We start from the raw sequence: 18,752 nt of genomic DNA, 5'->3' as shown, positions 1-18,752 counted from the left end.
ATTTAAAAAATCATGTTGAACACTATTGCGCAGTAAGTGAGTCCATGCAACTTATTATGTGACTTGTTAAGCACATTTTTACTCCTGAACTTATTTAGGCTTGCCATAACAGTTGAATACTTATTGACTCAAGACATTTCAGCTTTTCATTCTTAATTAATCTGTAAAAATAAAAAAAATAAAAAACACAATTCCACTTTGTCATTATGGGTTATTGTAGGCCAGTGACCTAAAAAATCTCAATTTAATACATTTTTAATTCAGGCTTTAACACTTTTTATTCTGTATATTTGTATTCTTCTTTTCACTCTGTCATTTAGGTCATTATTGTGGAGTCACTACAATATTGCTCTATCCTTGTTTTTTTTCATCACAGCCATTGAACTCTGAAGCTGTCTTAAAATCACCAGTGGCCTCACGGTGACATCCCTAAGCAGTTTCATTCCTGTCCTGCAGCTTAGTTCAGAAGGATGACTGCATCATCCACAGCATAATTATGAACTTGGCCATGCTTAAAGATGTATACAATGTCTGATTTGTTATTGTTACCCATCTACCAACCACTGCCCTTTGAGGCTTTTGAAAAGCTCCCTGGTCTTTAGTTGAATCTGTGCTTGAAATTCAAGGGACCTTACAGATGTTATGTGTATGGGAGACAGAGAAAGGGGTAGTTATTCAAAAATCATGTCAACCCCTATTATTTCACACACAGTGAGTCCATATAGCTTAGGTGATTTGTTAAACCAAATGTTACTTTTGAACTAATTTAGACTTGCCAATACAAAGGGTGTGAGTGTTTATACAATGACTATATTTTAGTTTTATTTATATATATATTATGTAAGATTAATTTGTAGAATTTTCTTTTCACTTTGACAGTATGGAATATTGTGTAGATCAATAACAAATTGCAATTAAATCTATTTAAATCCCACTTTGTAACACAACAAAATGTGAAAAAAGTTCAAGGAGGTGTAGACTTTCTATATGCACTGTATAGTATATAAAATGGAATAAATCACATTTTTGACTGCACTGGGCCTATTTTAAAAATGTTTTATTTTGAGTTTGCGCTGTAAACATAGCTTGATAAATCAGCAGTAGTCTGGTTTGGTCTACTACGAACATACAGTTCCATCTTTGTATTGTTCACAGGTTTGAGCGTTACGTGTACTGGCCACACAGCTTCCAAACTCCGTGAACTCATTCTTCATAAATACCTGGGGCGTCGTCTGTGCTGTTTGTATTTCAGCCCATCTGCCGGAGCAGCTGGATTCACACAGACAGACATACGCCAGGCTGACTCTAGATACTACAACGAGGCGTGTTGATTACTTTCTCTGAGCTCATCCCCAATGATCTCATACTGACCTCATCTCAAATAGTGCGTGGGAGGGCATTTTTTTGTGATTGAGACTAGACCTGTGGTTATGGGTTAAAATATAACATTGGTTTTCTTATAATTACTTTAGGTGCGCTTGATTTTTCTTGCCTGGTGCGCGGGTTTGCACTTTTGGGACTATTCCATTGATCCCATTGCACCGGAGAGAACTTAATCAAACGCCTTCTGATGTGTTTGAAAGAAGACATACTGTTTTGAGTGACCCAGATCTGATGGAGAGTGGAGATACAATGTGCTTCAATGTCAACTAATCTGTAAAATGCTAAACTTTTCTTTTTGTGTGGGTTTGTGCTTCAGAGACCTTGCAAAAAAGGATCGCAATGGAGCGTCGGACCCTTTTGTCAGAGTACAATACAACTGCAAAACCCACGAAAGTGCGGTAAGCCAAAGACCTGCCTGCATCCATGGTCCTTACATTAAGATATTTAATACATTCATTGGAAAAACTTTTTGAAAAGGCCCTTTTGACTTGTGAATTGAATATAGGAATCTGCGAATGGATGTTTCAGGTGGTCAAGAAGTCCTGTTATCCGCGCTGGAACGAGAGCTTTGAGTTTGAGCTGGACGATGCCCCCCTGGACACACCTCTGAGTGTTGAGGTGTGGGATTGGGACCTTGTCAGCAAGAATGACTTCCTGGGAAAGGTGAGAAGTTCTGTTGGGGTAACTTTCCCAAAATTCCCAGGTTTCCCAGAAATCCCGGTTGGAAGATTCCCGGAATCAGAAAGGAATAAGCAGGATAACCTTCGGAAAGTTAATGGAATTTTGTAGCCCTACTACCAAGTCTGAATAACAGTGATGTGAAGCACTTACTTTTTAATGTAGGTGGTTTGGTCGTGTAACCTTAACGCAAGTCGTCAGGTCTTAGTCATCTCCCTAAGCTAATACCTAGGCTTTAACTCAGTAGGCATATTTTGTAAGGAATGGTATTATGTTGTGCAGGAGACCTGGGGTTTGAAGCCCGGTCAGTCACAGCTGAAAAGTTAAAAATATGTGGGCACCCCCCATAAATGTTTTAAATATGAATGTTGAATGGATAATTGGAACCCTGGTTATGTCCATATTCAAAAAAGAGTCTCAGAGTAGCAGTGCTGAGTTTAGCCTGTTAGACAGGGGGGATCTGACCCTAGATCAGCACTCTTACTCTGGGCCATGTTCTGTAGACGTCAGATTTAGACACACAGGATCACAACATGATCAACACTACTCTCCATATACATTGAATACAATTAGTTTACAATGTATTGTAATCAAATGTGTTGATGTTTATTCTCCTCTGTTCAGGTTTTGTTCAACATCCACAGATTGCAGTCAGCCCACCAGGAGGAGGGCTGGTTTCGCCTGGTCCCTGATAAGCCCAAACATAGTCAGCATGAGTGAGTATCAATGGGTTGCCACTATTATCATAAATGCAAACAAGTTTTTTGCACCAAGGAAACAACCGTTAGCTGACAATATAGAAATGGCTTGGTGACATGCAAGCTCCTCTATCCAAGTTTTTTTGTTTTATTTTATACCCACATGGCAGTCATAGACATTGAAATCTAATAATTATTATTATTGGTATTGGCCAATGTCAATAAATAAGTAATGAAACACAAAGTGTGAAGAAGAGTGACAAGTGCGTAGTATCCTCATAGAGTAGTGTTGTAAATTAGGTGGAGGAAGCAGGCTCCGGTAATTTGTTTTGTATCTCACAGTCCAAAGGGGTACACTAAGATGGAAGCTAGATCTATTCAGGGTTTTCTGAAGCTAGCCAGCTTCAGTTAGCTTTTTATGCGCATGGGAGTGTAGTGTGTGAGTGCATGTGTGTATGTGCATGCGTGTGCGAGAGTGTGGGCGGGTGCATCTGTTCCGGTCCATGTGCCGACAGGAAGTGCTAATCCTTTTCCCGGGCTAAATCCCTGGTTTATTTCTCCTCCATAAAGGATCATTTGGCCATGTGGACTCTGGGCAGGGATTAGAGAGGGAGGGAAATTGTGAGGAGAGGAGGAGTGGGGCTTATATAAAAGGAAGAGGGCTGTAGCAGGATATGCATCCTTTTTGGACAGGAGGGGACAAAAGCAGTATGCCCCCGCGGGAACCCAGATTAGTGCCAGAAACAAGGGCAATGTAGGGCGATTGGGCCGGCTACATGGCTCGCTGGCACTGGCGAACTATGGATGTTGTTCTTTCAGCTGGTGGCTGGTATTGAGAGACAAGAAATCTCCGTTAACCTCTGAATGTGATCATGGTTGGGGAGGATTTGAGAGGGCATGCTCTTCCTGGTGCAGTACATAGCCATAGAATTAGAACCCTAGAAGAGCTTTCCCATTCACTTAAATGCCATAATGGGTGAACTGGCGGCTATATTGTGTACCCATAGGAGTACATTTCTATGGACAGAGCACTGCTTTAGGTCATTTTGTGCAGCCATTCATAAAATCGTTGTCGTGAACACCATAAAGAATGACGTTATGTATAACTAATGTCATGTCATCATGCTTCTCCATAAGCGTCTTTAATCATCATTACCAGCTTACAAGCATGCAGCTTATGATCTGGCCCTAATGTGTTTGTAAGCAAATGCTAATTGTTATGCATGTAAGTACTTCATAAATGGTTGTATTATAGACCAGTGCATGACTGGTGGTGGATCGTGTGTGCTGCTTTTCATTCTCACCGTTTACTTGATGTTTCCCCATTTTTAATAAAGGGAAATCCAAAATATTGGTCTCTCTACCCTAACCCCTAACCAATTAGTGGCTTTCACTAGGAGAAGATTGGTCGACACAGTATAAACCTGTGGAAATAACTACCAAATAAGGACCTGAGATGACCAGATACGCTATTAGTCACAGGGACCATAGGTCAGTGTATTATATATTTAGTGCTGCATACATCAGGAAGTGGTTGTAATTGTAAGATTAAAAAGCCAAACGTTTTACTGTACAGTATGAACATAGTGTATGCATCCCAAATGGTACCCTATTTCCTTTATAGTGCAGTACTTTTATGGGAATAGGGTGGCATTTAGAATGCAGACAGTGATTTAACCACCATCCCTTCTCCCCCAATTAATCAGTATAACTCCACCAACTTAACGTTTCCCCAATGGCCTCATTCTAATGTCTTCCGTCTTCCTTTTATTTTTATGCTCATTCTATTTTGCATTCTATTTATCAAATTGGTTTTTGAAAGTAGCATAGTTGAATCTGTAACGATGATGTAATGGCAAGTAGTTCAAAAGGAAAATAAAGGAGGATTTAAATACATTCTGGCGATATTGAATTAGGTTTTCATATGAAAAAATCCTACATTTCCCTCTCAGGCGATGCGTAACATTGTTTTGGCCGGTCACGATTATTGATGGACATCTGTCTGTCACTGCTCTGTTTCACTTTCCATTTTCATAACCGGGAAAGAAGGGAGGGCTGTTAATATGTCATGCCAATCCCAAACAAAGGATTATTCAGCGGTGTCTATGCTGCTCTCCAAGCAATAACTCTAACAAGATTTACCTCCATATTCATGATGTCACCCGTAGTTATGAAATCACAACAATTGAAATCAAATGCCATGATGAGTACTGGTGCTGTTGAGATGTCAAACCGTGGTTACACTATACAATAATGTTCATGAATAAGCCATTACATTCTTATACATGTTATAAATGCTTTATATATTTTTTACCGATAATACACTATTCTTAAATAGTTTATTAATGCTTATTCATGAAAGTTATACAAAAAAATTTTTTACATTTTGGGCAGTGTCGGCATGGCAACCCATTGAAAGTCGGTTTTCACCAGAGGACTTCGATCAACTCTGTGGTAAAATTCTCAGATTAAGCCCACGTAATCCATGTCTTCTCAAATTATCTTCTTTCTTCCCACTCTTTTCAGCCAGTCAAGCTGTTGTTTATATTGTCTCTTTTAAAAAAAATACCACCTCTGGACTTCCTCTTGATTAGATTTCTGACAGGCGGTTGCCATCTGGGGCCTGTAGTCTTGTTGACTAGTCGTGTGTGTTTTGTGCCAGGAAATGATGAGTGTCAAGTCTGGATCACTCATCCAATCCTTTATATGCCAGCTCCTCAGTAGAGGGTTGTGAATTCTCCAACCAGGATTTCTGGAAAGTTACTGGAATTTTGAAACCCTAATGCAGTGCTGTGTGGGCTTGTGGATGTCTTTAAATGGTTGAGCTTCTTTTTTTCCCCCCCTGAACTTTACAAGCCATTATGTTCTTGATTTCATACGACTTTGTACGATTCCCACAGCTTCACCAAGCACCCTAGCTTCTATAAAATTAAGCTGGTTTTGCTCACAGTGCTAGTAAGTGTCAGGACCCGGTTACGAACTCGGGTCTCCGGTGTGAGAAACAGTCACTTAGCCACTAATAGTCGGCAGAACCCAGAAGATGAGGCAGACACAGCAGTACTTGAGACGGTGTTTTAATAAAGAAAAAAGGAAAGTTCTTCAGGCAAAAATATAAATCCACAACGTCAAAAGTAATTCCAAGTCAAAAGGTAAATCCACAAGGTGGTAGGTACAGCAGGAAAAAGCCTCAAAAGATAATCCAAAATAAATACACGAGAACAAAAACAGAGTACCACAAGAGAGTCCAACTGGAGCAACAAATGTTCACAGCATCGCTAGGGCTGGGTGCTAACATTCAAACACAGAGCAAAGAACTGAGGAAAACTAAGGGTTTAAATACATTCAAGGGAAACGAGACACAGGTGCAAATAATAACTGGAAACAAGGGAAAACAAAAGGGTCAAAAAAGCACAATGGGGGCATCTAGTGGCCAAAACCGGAACAATCCTGGCCAAATCCTGACAGTAAGACTGTCAAATTTGTTCCATATGGCTTGATGAGTAACTTTCCCTAATTTAAATGATAATGCCCGAGAAGCCGATGTTTGGAGGATATATTAGCGCGGGTCGTGTCCGTAGATACAGAATAAAAAGACTGAACGACTGGGTCGCGTCTCTGGCAACCGAACCAATAGAACGAACGACCAGCCGGTTTGGGAACAACCCTAGATTTGTTTCGGGACTATATCTTGTGGAAGGATGAAATGGTATGAGGGCTGACAAACTGTGCCAATATATCCTCCAAACACCAGGTTTGAGGGCATTATCACTTTTATACAACAGGTAACCAACATATTCAAATAATGATTTACATATTTATATGAAAAAACGTATTTTGATTTAATTTATTCATGCTATTTCATCCTTCCACAAGATATAGTCCCGAAACAAATCTAGGGTTGCTCCCAAACCGGCTGGTCGTTCGTTCTATTGGTTCAGTTGCCAGAGACGCGACCCAGTCGTTCAGTCTTTTTGTTCTGTATCTACGGACACGACCCAGTCGTTAGTATGGCAATGGAACATTTAGAACGGTCTGGCAACGTTATTATACCTTGCTTGCTAGTGTAACGGATGTGAAATGGCTAGCTAGTTAGCGGGTACGCGCTACTAGCGTTTCAATCAGTTACGTCACTTGCTCTGAAACCTAGAAGTAGTGTTGCACCTTGCTCTGCAAGGGCCGCGGCTTTTGTGGAGCGATGGGTAACGAGGCTTCGTGGGCGACCGTTGTTGATGTGTGCAGAGGGTCCCTGGTTCGCGCCCGTGTCGGGGCGAGGGGACGTACTAAAGTTATACTGTTACATTGATGCTGTTGACCCGGATCACTGGTTGCTGCGGAAAAGGAGGAGGTTGAAAGGGGGGTGAGTGTAACGGATGTGAAATGGCTAGCTAGTTAGCGGGTACGCGCTACTAGCGTTTCAATCAGTTACGTCACTTGCTCTGAAACCTAGAAGTAGTGTTGCACCTTGCTCTGCAAGGGCCGCGGCTTTTGTGGAGCGATGGGTAACGATGCTTCGTGGGTGACTGTTGTTGATGTGTGCAGAAGGTCCCTGGTTCGCGCCCGTGTCAGGGCGAGGGGACGGTTTAAAGTTATACTGTTACACTAGCTAGCCAACTACGGCTAACTTAGTCATGTAAAACAGCGCAGACATAATAACAACAGTATATGCATTTGTTAAAGCTGTTTTCTAGTGACATTTATTTGGATACATCCATAACAATGAGCTAATGAGGCACGATTTCGCCTGGCATAGAAAATGTGCTCTCTGTTTAGGACACTGTTCAGAGGAGCTAGACAACACAGCGAACACATTTTCAAACTGAAGCTGAAAAGACCGCACACTAGCTGCACTTCGTTTCACTGCATTTCGTTTTTCAATTCACATTTCTTTGTAAATATCCATAAAAATGATGCCAGCTGATTTATGATTTCGACTGGCTGAGAAACACTGCCTGCCTCTCTCGCCCCGACACCCAACCCCTACACGTTTATTACTATGGGACAGTTGGAGATCGAATTTGAATATTGCAACGATGTTGCAAATGTCGGAGAGACAGACAGCAAGGCCTATACAAATCTCCGCTGTTGAAAAATATAAGTTAGTTTAAAAGAAATGTGAGATAATGTCTAGATGGTTTTTATAGTGGTGATCAAGTTTATAACTTCCCTGCCTGGGCTGATGAGACATTGGATTGCGCAGTCAGATGGAACAGAGTAAATTGGAATTTTAACATCAAAGATTTAGATGGTGGTAATTTGTGTAAAATATACACTGGCTGGAATGCGGTTTTAACCAATCCACATTCAGGATTAGACCCACCCATTGTATAAATAACCACATTCCACAGTCTGGGCCATTCTTACCACTATTGGAAAAGTGTTTTTCAGATCTTTTTTCCACTTCATCTTTTGGACACACATAAAGGTTGACTCTGTTGTCGTGCTGTATGTAGTCTGTAACGTACCTGCATAGTAGGGTGTGTTCAAAATATTTTCTGACTGTCTTTTAAACACACCCTGAAATTACAGCCCTTACATTGTTTATATACAGTACCAGTCAAACGTTTGGACACCTACTCATTCAATGGTTTTTCTTTATTTTTACTATTTTCTACATTGTAGAATGATAGTGAAGAGAGAAACTATGAAATAACACATAGGGAATCATGTAGTAACCAAAAAAGGGTTACCCTAGTGAGGTTATGTGGGATGGTAGCGCCCCACCTCGTCAACAGCCAGTGAAACTGCTGGGCGCCAAATTCAAAACAACAGAAATCCCATAATTAAAATTCCTCAAACATACAAGTATTTTACACCATTTTAAAGATGCACTTGTTGTAAATCCAGCCACAGTGTCCGATTTCAAAAAGGCTTTACGACGAAAGCACACCAAACGATTATGTTAGGTATGAGCCAAGTCACAGGAAAAACACAGCCATTTTTCCAGCCAAAGAGAGGAGTCACAAAAAGCAGAAATAGAGAAAATTAATCACTAACCTTTGATTATCTTCATCAGATGACACTCATAGGACTTCATTTTACACAATACATGTATGTTTTGTTCGGTAAAGTTCATATTTGTATCCAAAAATCTGAGTTTACATTGGCGCGTTATGTTCAGTAGTTCCAAAACATCCGGTGATTTTGCAGAGAGCCACATCAATTTACAGAACTACTCATAATAAACATTGCTAAAAGATACAACTGTTATGCATGGAATTTTAGATCCACTTCTCCTTAATGCAACCGCTGTGTCAGATTTCAAAAAAACTTTACGGAAAAAGCACACATGCAATAATCTGAGTACAGTGCTCAGAGCCCAAACAACCCAAACAGATATCCGCCATGTTGTGTAGTCAACAGACGTCAGAAATAGCATTATAAATATTCACTTACCTTTGATGATCTTCATCAGAATGTACTCCCAGGAATCCCAGTTCCACAATAAATGTTTGTTTTGTTCAATAATGTCCATCATTTATGTCCAAATACCTCCTTTTTGTTAGCGCGTTTAGCCCAGTAATCAAAATTCATGAGGCGTGATCACTAGGTGCAGACAAAGTCAAAAAGTTCCGTTACAGTTCGTAGAAACATGTCAAACGATGTATAGAATCAATTTTTAGGATTTTTTTAACATAAATCTTCAATAATGTTCCAACCGAAGAATTTCTTTGTCTTCAGAAATGCAATGGAACGCAAGCTAACTATCACGTGAGTGCGCATGGTCAGCTCATGGCTCTCTGGCAGACCTCTGACTCAATCCCCTCTCATTCGCCCCCACTTCACAGTAGAAGCATCAAACACGGTTCTAAAGACTGTTGACATCTAGTGGAAGCCTTAGGAAGTGCAATATGACCCCATAGACACTGTGTATTCGATAGGCAAAGAGTTGAAAAATTAAAAACCTCAGATTTCCCACTTCCTGGTTGGATTTTGTCTCAGGTTTTTGCCTGCCATATGAGTTCTGTTATACTCACAGACATCGTTCAAACAGTTTTAGAAACTTCAGAGTGTTTTCTATCCAAATCTACTAATTATATGCATATTCTAGCTTTTATAGCTGAGTAGCAGGCAGTTTAATTTGGGCACGCTTTCATCCAAAATTCCCAATGCTGCCCCCTACCCTAGAGAAGTTAAGTATAAAATATATTTTGATTTGTTTGAGATTCTTCAAAGTAGCCACCCTTTGCCTTGATGACAGCTTTGCACACACTTGGCATTCTTTCAACCAGCTTCACCTGGAATGTTTTTCCAACAGTCTTGAAGGAGTTCCCACTTATGCCAAGCACTTGTTGGCTGCTTTTCCTTCACTCTGCAGTCCAACTCATCCCAAACCATCTCAATTGGGTTGAGGTTGGGTGATTGTGGAGGCCAGGTCATCTGATCCAGCAGTCATCATTCCATCACTCTCCTACTTGGTCAAATAGCCCTTACGCTGCCTGGAGGTGTGTCCTGTTGGAAAAAATAAACGATAGTCCCACTAAGCGCAAACCAGCTGGGATAGCGTATCACTTCAGAATGCTGTGGTAGCCATGCTGGTTGTGTGCCTTGAATTCTAAATAAATCAGACAGTGTCACCAGCAAAGCACCATCACACCTCCTCCTCCAAGCATTACAATAGGAACCACACTTATGGAGATCATATGTTCACCTACTCTGCATCTCACAAAGACACGGTGGTTGGAACCAAAAATCTCAAATTTGGACTCAGACCAAAGGACAGATTCCCACCGGTCTATTGCTCATGTTTCTTGGCCCAAGCAAGTCTATTCTTATTATTGGTGTCCTTTAGTAGTTGTTTCTTTGCAGCAATTTGAGCATGAAGGCCTGACTCACACAGTCTCCTCTGAACAGTTGATGCTGAGATGTGTGTTACTTGAACTCTGTGAAGCATTTTCTGAGGTTGATAACTCTAACTTATACTCTGCAGCAGAGGTAACTCTGGGTCTTCCATTCCTGTGGCGGTCCTCATGAGAGCCAGTTTCATCATAGCGCTTGATGGTTTTTGCAACTGCACTTGAAGAAACATTCAAAGTTCTTGAAAATGTCTGCATTGACTGACCTTCATGTCTTCAAGTAATGATGGACTGTTTCTTTTTGCTTATTTGAGATGTTTTTGCCATAATATGGACTTGTTTTTTTACCAAATAGGGCTATATTCTGTATACCAACCCTACCTTGTCACAACACAACTTATTTGCTCAAATACATGAAGGAAAGAAATTCCACAAATTAACTTTTAACAGTTCATTTGAATGCATTTCAGGTGACTACTTCATGAAGCTGGTTGAGAGAATCCCAAGAGTGTGAAAAGTTGTTATCAAGGCAAAGGGTGGCACCTTTGAAGAATCTCAAATATAAAATATATTTTGATTTGTTGAACACTTTTTTTGGCTACTACATGATTCCATATGTGTTATTTCATAGTTTTGATGTCTTCCCTATTATTCTACAATGTAGAAAATAGTAATTAAAAAAAATAAGAAAAATCCTTGAATGAGTAGGTGTGTCCAAATGTTTGACTGCTACTGTATATATTTTAAGATATTTATGTTTGAAGATTTTTTTATTTATTCATTTCATTTGTATTTTCTGCAAGGGTTTGCCCCAAAAATATTTTCCTTTGTTTTGATATGACTTCCCGTTAAGTTATTTTCTACTCTGCTCCAGGGGCACTCTAGGATCTCTGCGCCTGCAGCTGCGCTTCCGAGATGAGACGGTCCTGCCCTCCAGCCACTACCAACCACTTACGGAGCTGCTGTGCCAATCCGTGGGCCCCCATCTTAATGTGAGCACCAAGTCAATGCCACTCCTCAGTCTCTCAAGTGTCGCCTGGGTTGCATAAGATCAGGGCTAAACAGCTCTGGTCATCGAGGGCCACGGGCCATGTATGCTGGTTTTTAACCTTTGCATTTTAACCAAAGACTGAATTAACAGTTTTTCTAAGCTATTTTAAGTACATTAAATAAACTCAGCAAAAAAAGAAACGTCCTCTTACTGTCAACTGTTTATTTTCAGCAAACTTAACATATGTAAATATTTGTATGAACATAAGATTCAACAACTGAGACAAACTGAACAAGTTCCACAGACATGTGACTAACATAAATGGAATAATGTGTCCCTGAACAAAGGCGGGGTCAAAATCAAAAGTAGCAGTCAGTATCTGGTGTGGCCACCAGCTGCATTAAGTACTGCAGTGCATCTCCTCCTCATGGACTGCACCAGATTTGCCAGTTCTTGCTGTGAGATGTTACCCCACTCTTCCACCAAGGCACCTGCAAGTTCCCAGACATTTCTGGGGGGGGGGTGGCCCTAACCCTCAACCTCCGATCCAACAGGTCCCAGACGTGCTCAATGGGATTGAGATCCGGGTTCTTTGTTGGCCATGGCAGAACACTGACATACATACCTGTCTTGCAGGAAATCACGCACAGAACGAGCAGTATGGCTGGTGGCATTGTCATGCTGGAGGGTCATGTCAGGATGAGCCTGCAGGAAGGGTACCACATGAGGGAGGAGGATGTCTTCCCTGTAATGCACAGCGTTGAGATTGCCTGCAATGACAACAAGCTCAGTCCGATGATGCTGTGACACACTGCCCCAGACCATGACGGACCCTCCACCTCCAAATCGATCCCATTCCAGAGTACAGGCCTTGGTGTAACGCTCATTCCTTCGACGATAAACGCAAATCTGACCATCACCCCTGGTGAGACAAAACCGCGACTCGTCAGTGAAGAGCATTTCTTGCTAGTCCTGTCTGGTCCAGCGACAGTGGGTTTGTGCCCATAGGTGACGTTGTTGCCGGTGATGTCTGGTGAGGACCTGCCTTGCAACAGGTCTATAAGCCCTCAGTCCAGCCTCTCTCAGCCTATTGCGGACAGTCTGAGCACTGATGGTGGGATTGTGCATTCCTGGTATAACTCGGGCAGTTGTTGTTGCCATCCTGTACCTGTCCCGCAGGTGTGATGTTCGGATGTACCGATCCTGTGCAGGTGTTACACATGGTCTGCCACTACGAGGACGATCAGCTGTCCAATCAGCTGTCTCCCTGTGCGCTGTCTTAGGCGTCTCACAGTACGGACATTGCAATTTATTGCCCTGGCCACATCTGCATCATGCCTCCTTGCAACATGCCTAAGGCACGTTCACGCAGATGAGCAGGGACCCTGGGCATCTTTCTTTTGATGTTTTTCATTGTCAGTAGAAAGGCCTCTTTAGTGTCCTAAGATTTCATAACTGTGACCTTAATTGCCTACCGTCTGTAAGCTGTTAGTGTCTTAACGACGGTTCCACAGGTGCATGTTAATTACTTGTTTATTGTTCATTGAACAGGCATGAGAAACCATGTTTAAACCCTTTACAATGAAGATCTGTGAAGTTATTTGGATTTGTTCGAATTATCTTTGAAAGACAGGGTCCTGAAAAAGGGACATTTCTTATTTTTTGCTGAGTTTAATATGCTTGGTGTTAATCCTGATTCTATTAATCCTATATTGTGTTGATTTACTGCATGGTATGCGGCACAATACAATGTGCCTCTTAGCAGACTGTTTAATCCATAGCAATTTACAGTACAGAATTCATTTTCAGTAGGTGTACCTCTGTAGGAAATGAAAACCACAACCTTGGTGTTGCCAATGCCGTGCTCTTACACAGGACCACAAGCGCTTGTGATGATAAATCTTGGCTTGGTGTCATAGGGCAATTGGCCAGATTTGATCATGCTCATCGATGAGACCACTACAGCTGAGAGTCGACAGGAAGTGGCCTCCAACCTGGTGAAGCTCTTCCTGGGTCAGGGATTGGCCAAGGAGTTCCTTGATGTTCTCTTCAAGCTGGAGTTGGACAAGACTAGTAAGTCAGACTTCACACACCTAAATTGGAGTTGGACAAAACTTGTTAAGCACAGCCCAATAATGTGGAATGTTTAGATTTTAAATATATTATTTCAAATGAGAACAGTCTTTCACTGTGGTATGTTGGCCATATACCACACCCCCTCGGGCATTATTGCTTAATAATACCACAGTGTTGGTGAATACTCTTTTTCTGATTGCCTAGAAGGGCATTATAGAATGAACATTAAAACCAGATAACAGGACAGAAAAGGTAAACCAACAACCACACAAACTGAAATTGGATACATTGTAAAAGCATGTTCAACAAGGAAAAAAATGCCAGCTAGCATTACACAAACAAATCAGAGACACATTTTCTTGGGAGCATCTGATGACCTAACCTAACGTAAGTGATGAACATGCATGAATTCATCCTGTCCCCTCTGCCGCTAAAGCTATCAAATCCTTCCACGGTTCTAGTTTGACTAGCTGTTTTCATGCAATGTAATGTGATCTCCTCATTATTAACAGTCAGTGTTGATGAGTGTCCTGACGAGAAGGCTAACTTTTTTTGCAGCTTTGTTATTAAGCCACATGGGGGAAAAAACATTAAAATGCCTCTCCTGTGAAGTAGTGATGTGCGACATACTCCTAGCTTCTTGAAACTGGTCAGACATTCTCCAAATACCGGCTTCGAGGGCATTATCACTTTTATACAACGCGTTATGAACATATTCAAATAATGATTGACATTTTCATTTTAAAAACATTATTTTTATGGATTTATTCATACTATTTCATCCTTCCACGAGATATAGTCCCGACACACATCTAGGGTTGCTATCCAATCCAGCTCGTGCTATTGGTTCTATCTATTTTTTGTTCTAAATGTATGGGCACAGTTTTTCGTTCCAAATGATCCGTTGGCCTGATGGCTGGCAACGTTCCAACTTTGGCTAACAGTCAAGTCAAACAGTGCAGCCATAATAACTGCAAAGTAGCTGCATTTGCGTTTGTTTAAGCATTTTTCTAGTTATTTGTTTGGGATACATCATAACAATGAGCAAATGAGCGATTTTGCCTGACATAGAACATTTTCTCTCGCCAGACCACTGTTCAGAAGAGATCGCTAACTACACAGCTAACACAATCACTTCAAACTTAAGCTGCAATGACAGCAAACTAGCTGCATTTTGTGTTTTTTTATTATTGACATTTCTTTGTATACATTATATCCATAAAAATGATGCTGATTTAATGATTTCGACTGGCTGAGACAGGATGGCAGCTTTTCTGTCTCAGAAAGCTGGAGATCAACTTTCAATATTGAAATAATGCTGCAAATGTAGGAGAGACAGACAGCAAAGTTATTACAAATCTCCGCTGTTGAAAACCAATTGCTAGTCTTAAAGAAATGGGAGATACTGCCAAGATGCCTTTTACAGTGTAGATCTAGTATATAAATTGCCTGCCTGAGCTGATGAAACAGTGGATTGCTCAGTCAGATGGAACAGAGTAAATAGGCATTTCAACATCATAGATTTAGCTGGTGGTTATTTGTGGAATACACACCGGCTGGAATGTGGTTTTAACCAATCAGCATACAGGATTAGACCCATCTGTTGTATAATTCCCTATAAAGCCCGGTATAATTCAATGGCTATGAAGTTAATTATTTTGAGCTGCTTTTGAAAGCAAAAGTCGAATTGAAAACATTGGCATTATTGAATTAGATTTTCAAAATGGCAAGCAAGGAGGATGCTTTGGTTTACTAAACTAGCAGTCTGTTTGTTTGGTTACCACGGCAACTACTGTAGCTAGCTTGTAAACTTTAAGTGTGACAACATCCACTGAAGTAGCTACTACACTTGCAAGCTACTTCAGTGGATGTTGTCACATTTCTACTGGCAAATGAATACATTTCTAGCGGAAAATGTAGATTTATATCCATGGTATAAAAGGGATAATAAACTCAGGGCTCTATGCGTTGTCTGGAAGATACCATCAACGGAGTTGCATTAAGTCCCACTCAGCATCCACGTCGTGCTATATTTTCCAGAGTACGCATAGCACCTCATTGATTATTCCTTACATATGTCATTGCTGGCTGTTCTCTTTGACCTCTTTCCTCAGGTGAACCCAACACCTTGTTTCGCAGCAACTCCTTGGCATCGAAGTCCATGGAGTCATTTTTAAAGGTAAACCCTCTTTCCGGCAACATGTAGTGCTATCAGAAAGTATTCAGACCCCTTAACTTTTTTTGTTTTTAGGTTACATCCTTATTCTAAAATGTATTAAATAGTTTTTTCTCCCTCATCAATCTGCACACAATACCCCATAATGACAAAGCAAAAACAGGTTTTTAGAAATTCTTGCTAATTTATTCAAAATAAAAACCGGAAATATTACATCTACATAAGTATTCAGACCCTATACTCAGTACTTTGTTGAAGCACCTTTGGCAGTGATTACAGCCTCGTCTTCTTGGGTATGACGCTACACGCTTGGCACACCTGTATTTGCCAAGTTTCTCCCATTCCTCTGCAGATCCTCTCAAGCTCTGTTAGGTTTGATGGGGAGCATTGCTGCACAGCTATTTTCAGGTCTCTCCAGAGATGTTCGATCGGGTTCAAGTCCGGGCTCTGGCTGGACCACTTAAGGACATTCAGAGACTTGTCCCGAAGCCACTCCTGTGTTGTCTTGGCTGTGTGCTTAGGGTCGTTGTCCTGTTGGAAGGTGAACCTTTGCCCCAGTCTGAGGTCCTAAGCAGGTTTTCATCAAGGATCTCTCTGTACTTTGCTCCGTTCATCTTTGCCTTGATCCTGACTAGTCTCCCAGTCCCTGCCGCTGAAAAACATCCCCACAGCATGATACTACTACCACCACCACCATGCTTCACCGTAGGGATGGTGCCAGGTGTCCTCCAGATGTGATGCTTGGCATTTAGGCCAAATAGTTCAATCTTGGTTTCATCAGACCTGAGGGTCTTTAGGTGCCTTTTAGAAGACAGCCCGCTTGGAGTTATGTGCCTTTTACTGAGGAGTAGCTTCTGTCTGGTCACTCTACCATAAAGAACTGATTTTTATGGAGTGCTGCACAGATGGTTGTCCTTCTGGAAGGTTCTCCCATCTCCACAGAGGAACTCTAGAGCTCTGTCAGAGTGACCGTCGAGTTCTTGGTCCGCTCCCTGACCATTGCCCTTATCCCCCGATTGCTCAGTTTGGTCGGGCGGCCAGCTCTAGGAAGAGCCTTGGCAGTCACAAACTTCTTCCATTTAAGAATTATGGCCACTGTGATCTTGGGGACCTTCAATGCTGACAATTCCTTTGACCTCATGGCTTAGTTTTTGCTCTGACATACACTGTCAACTGTGGGACCTTTTATATAAACAGGTGTGTGCCTTTCCAAATCATGTCCAATCAAGTTGTAAAAACATCTCAAGGATGATCAATGGAAACAGGATGCACCTGAGCACAATTTCGATTCTCATAGCAAAGTGTTTGAATACTTATATAAGGTATTTCTGTTTTCACTTGGTCATTATTGGGTATTTTGTGTAGATTGCTGAGGCTTTTAAAAAATGTAATCCATTTTACAATAAGGCTCTAACGTAACAAAATGTGGAAGACGTCAAGGGGTCTGAATACTTTCTGAAGGGGGGGCGGTGTGCGTGCGGTACCAGTCAAAAGTTTGGACACCTACTCATTCCAGGGTTTATTTATTTTGTACAATTTTCTACATTGTAGAATAATAGTGAATACATCAAAACTATGAAATAACACACATGGAATCATGTAGTAACCAAAAAAGTGTTAAACAAATCAAAATATTTTATATTCGAGATTATTCAAAATTATTAAAAATAGCTACTTTGCCTTGACAGCTTTGCACATTCTTGGCATTCTCTCAACCAGCTTCATGAGGTAACCTGGAATGCATTTCAATTAACAGGTATGCACTGTTAAAAGTTCATTTGTGAAATTTCTTTCCTTAATGCGTTTGAGCCAATCAGTTGTGTTGTGACAAGGTATGGGTGGTTTACAGAAGATATCCCTATCTGGTAAAAGACCAAGTCCATATTAGGGCAACTCGTTGAGTGCGGTATTAGTGCCAGCATCAGTCTGTGGTGATAAATAGACAGCTTCGAAAAATATAGATAAACTCTCTTGGTAAATAGTGTGGTTTTACAGCTTATCATGAGATGCTCTACCTCAGGCGAGCAAAAGACTTCCTTAAGGATTGGACCCATTTTTTTCAATTTCCGCCTAAAATGACATTGACACCCAAATCACCTTTTAAGTTTGTGGAAATTTGAAGTTAATGTAGGAGAATTTAACACAATAGATCTGGTAAAAGATAATACAAAACAAAAACATGTGTTTTCTCATATATATATATGTGTATGTATATGATATATATATATATAGATATATATATATATATATATATAGATATATGAGAAAACACATGTCTTTGGAGGGAGCTGAAAGTCCTTATTGCCCAGCGACAGCCCCGAAACCTGAAGGATCTGGAGAAGGTCTGTATGGAGGAGTGGGCCAAAATCCCTGCTGCAGTGAGTGCAAACCTGGTCAAGAACTACAGGAAACGTTTGGTCTCTGTAATTGCACACAAAGGTTTCTGTACCAAATATTAAGTTCTGCTTTTCTGATGTATCAAATACTTATGTCATGCAATAAAATGCAAATTATTTACTTAAAAATCATACAATGTGATTTTCTGGATTTTTGGTTTAGATTCCGTCTCTCACAGTTGAAGTGTACCTATGATAAAAATTACAGACCTCTACATGCTTTGTAAGTAGGAAAACCTGCAAAATCGGCAGTGTTTCAAATACTTGTTCTCCCCACTGTATGTATGTATGTATGTATGTATGTATGTATGTATGTATGTATGTATGTATGTATGTATGTATGTATGTATGTATGTATGTATGGTTGAAGTCGCAAGTTTACATACACTTAGGTTGGAGTCATTAAAACTAGTTTTTCAACCACTCCACAAAATTCTTGTTAACAAACTATAGTTTTGCCAAGTCGGTTAGGACATCTACTTTGTGCATAATAATACTGTGAAAATTATGATTATGCCCTTTTAGTGTAAGAGCCTGTTTTGGTGGGATGGTGTTTTGGCC

General features: G+C 40.7%; 1 protein-coding gene across 1 annotated transcript in view; it reads left to right on the top strand.

Moving 5' to 3' along the window:
• rasa4 (RAS p21 protein activator 4) overlaps positions 1 to 18,752 on the top strand; it is a 70,711-nt gene that overhangs the window by 31,939 nt on the left and 20,020 nt on the right. Inside the window, exons 6-11 of the mRNA XM_071339291.1 lie at positions 1,700 to 1,781; positions 1,912 to 2,046; positions 2,686 to 2,777; positions 11,427 to 11,544; positions 13,463 to 13,616; positions 15,734 to 15,798. Coding sequence (XP_071195392.1) covers positions 1,700 to 1,781; positions 1,912 to 2,046; positions 2,686 to 2,777; positions 11,427 to 11,544; positions 13,463 to 13,616; positions 15,734 to 15,798 — 646 coding nt within the window. The remainder of the gene's footprint in view (positions 1 to 1,699; positions 1,782 to 1,911; positions 2,047 to 2,685; positions 2,778 to 11,426; positions 11,545 to 13,462; positions 13,617 to 15,733; positions 15,799 to 18,752) is intronic.

This window comes from Salvelinus alpinus, chromosome 13, assembly GCF_045679555.1.
Source record: "Salvelinus alpinus chromosome 13, SLU_Salpinus.1, whole genome shotgun sequence".
NCBI lineage: Eukaryota > Metazoa > Chordata > Actinopteri > Salmoniformes > Salmonidae > Salvelinus > Salvelinus alpinus.
The sequence above is the reverse complement of the archived record's forward strand: the minus strand, read 5'-3'. Positions and strand labels throughout refer to the sequence as shown.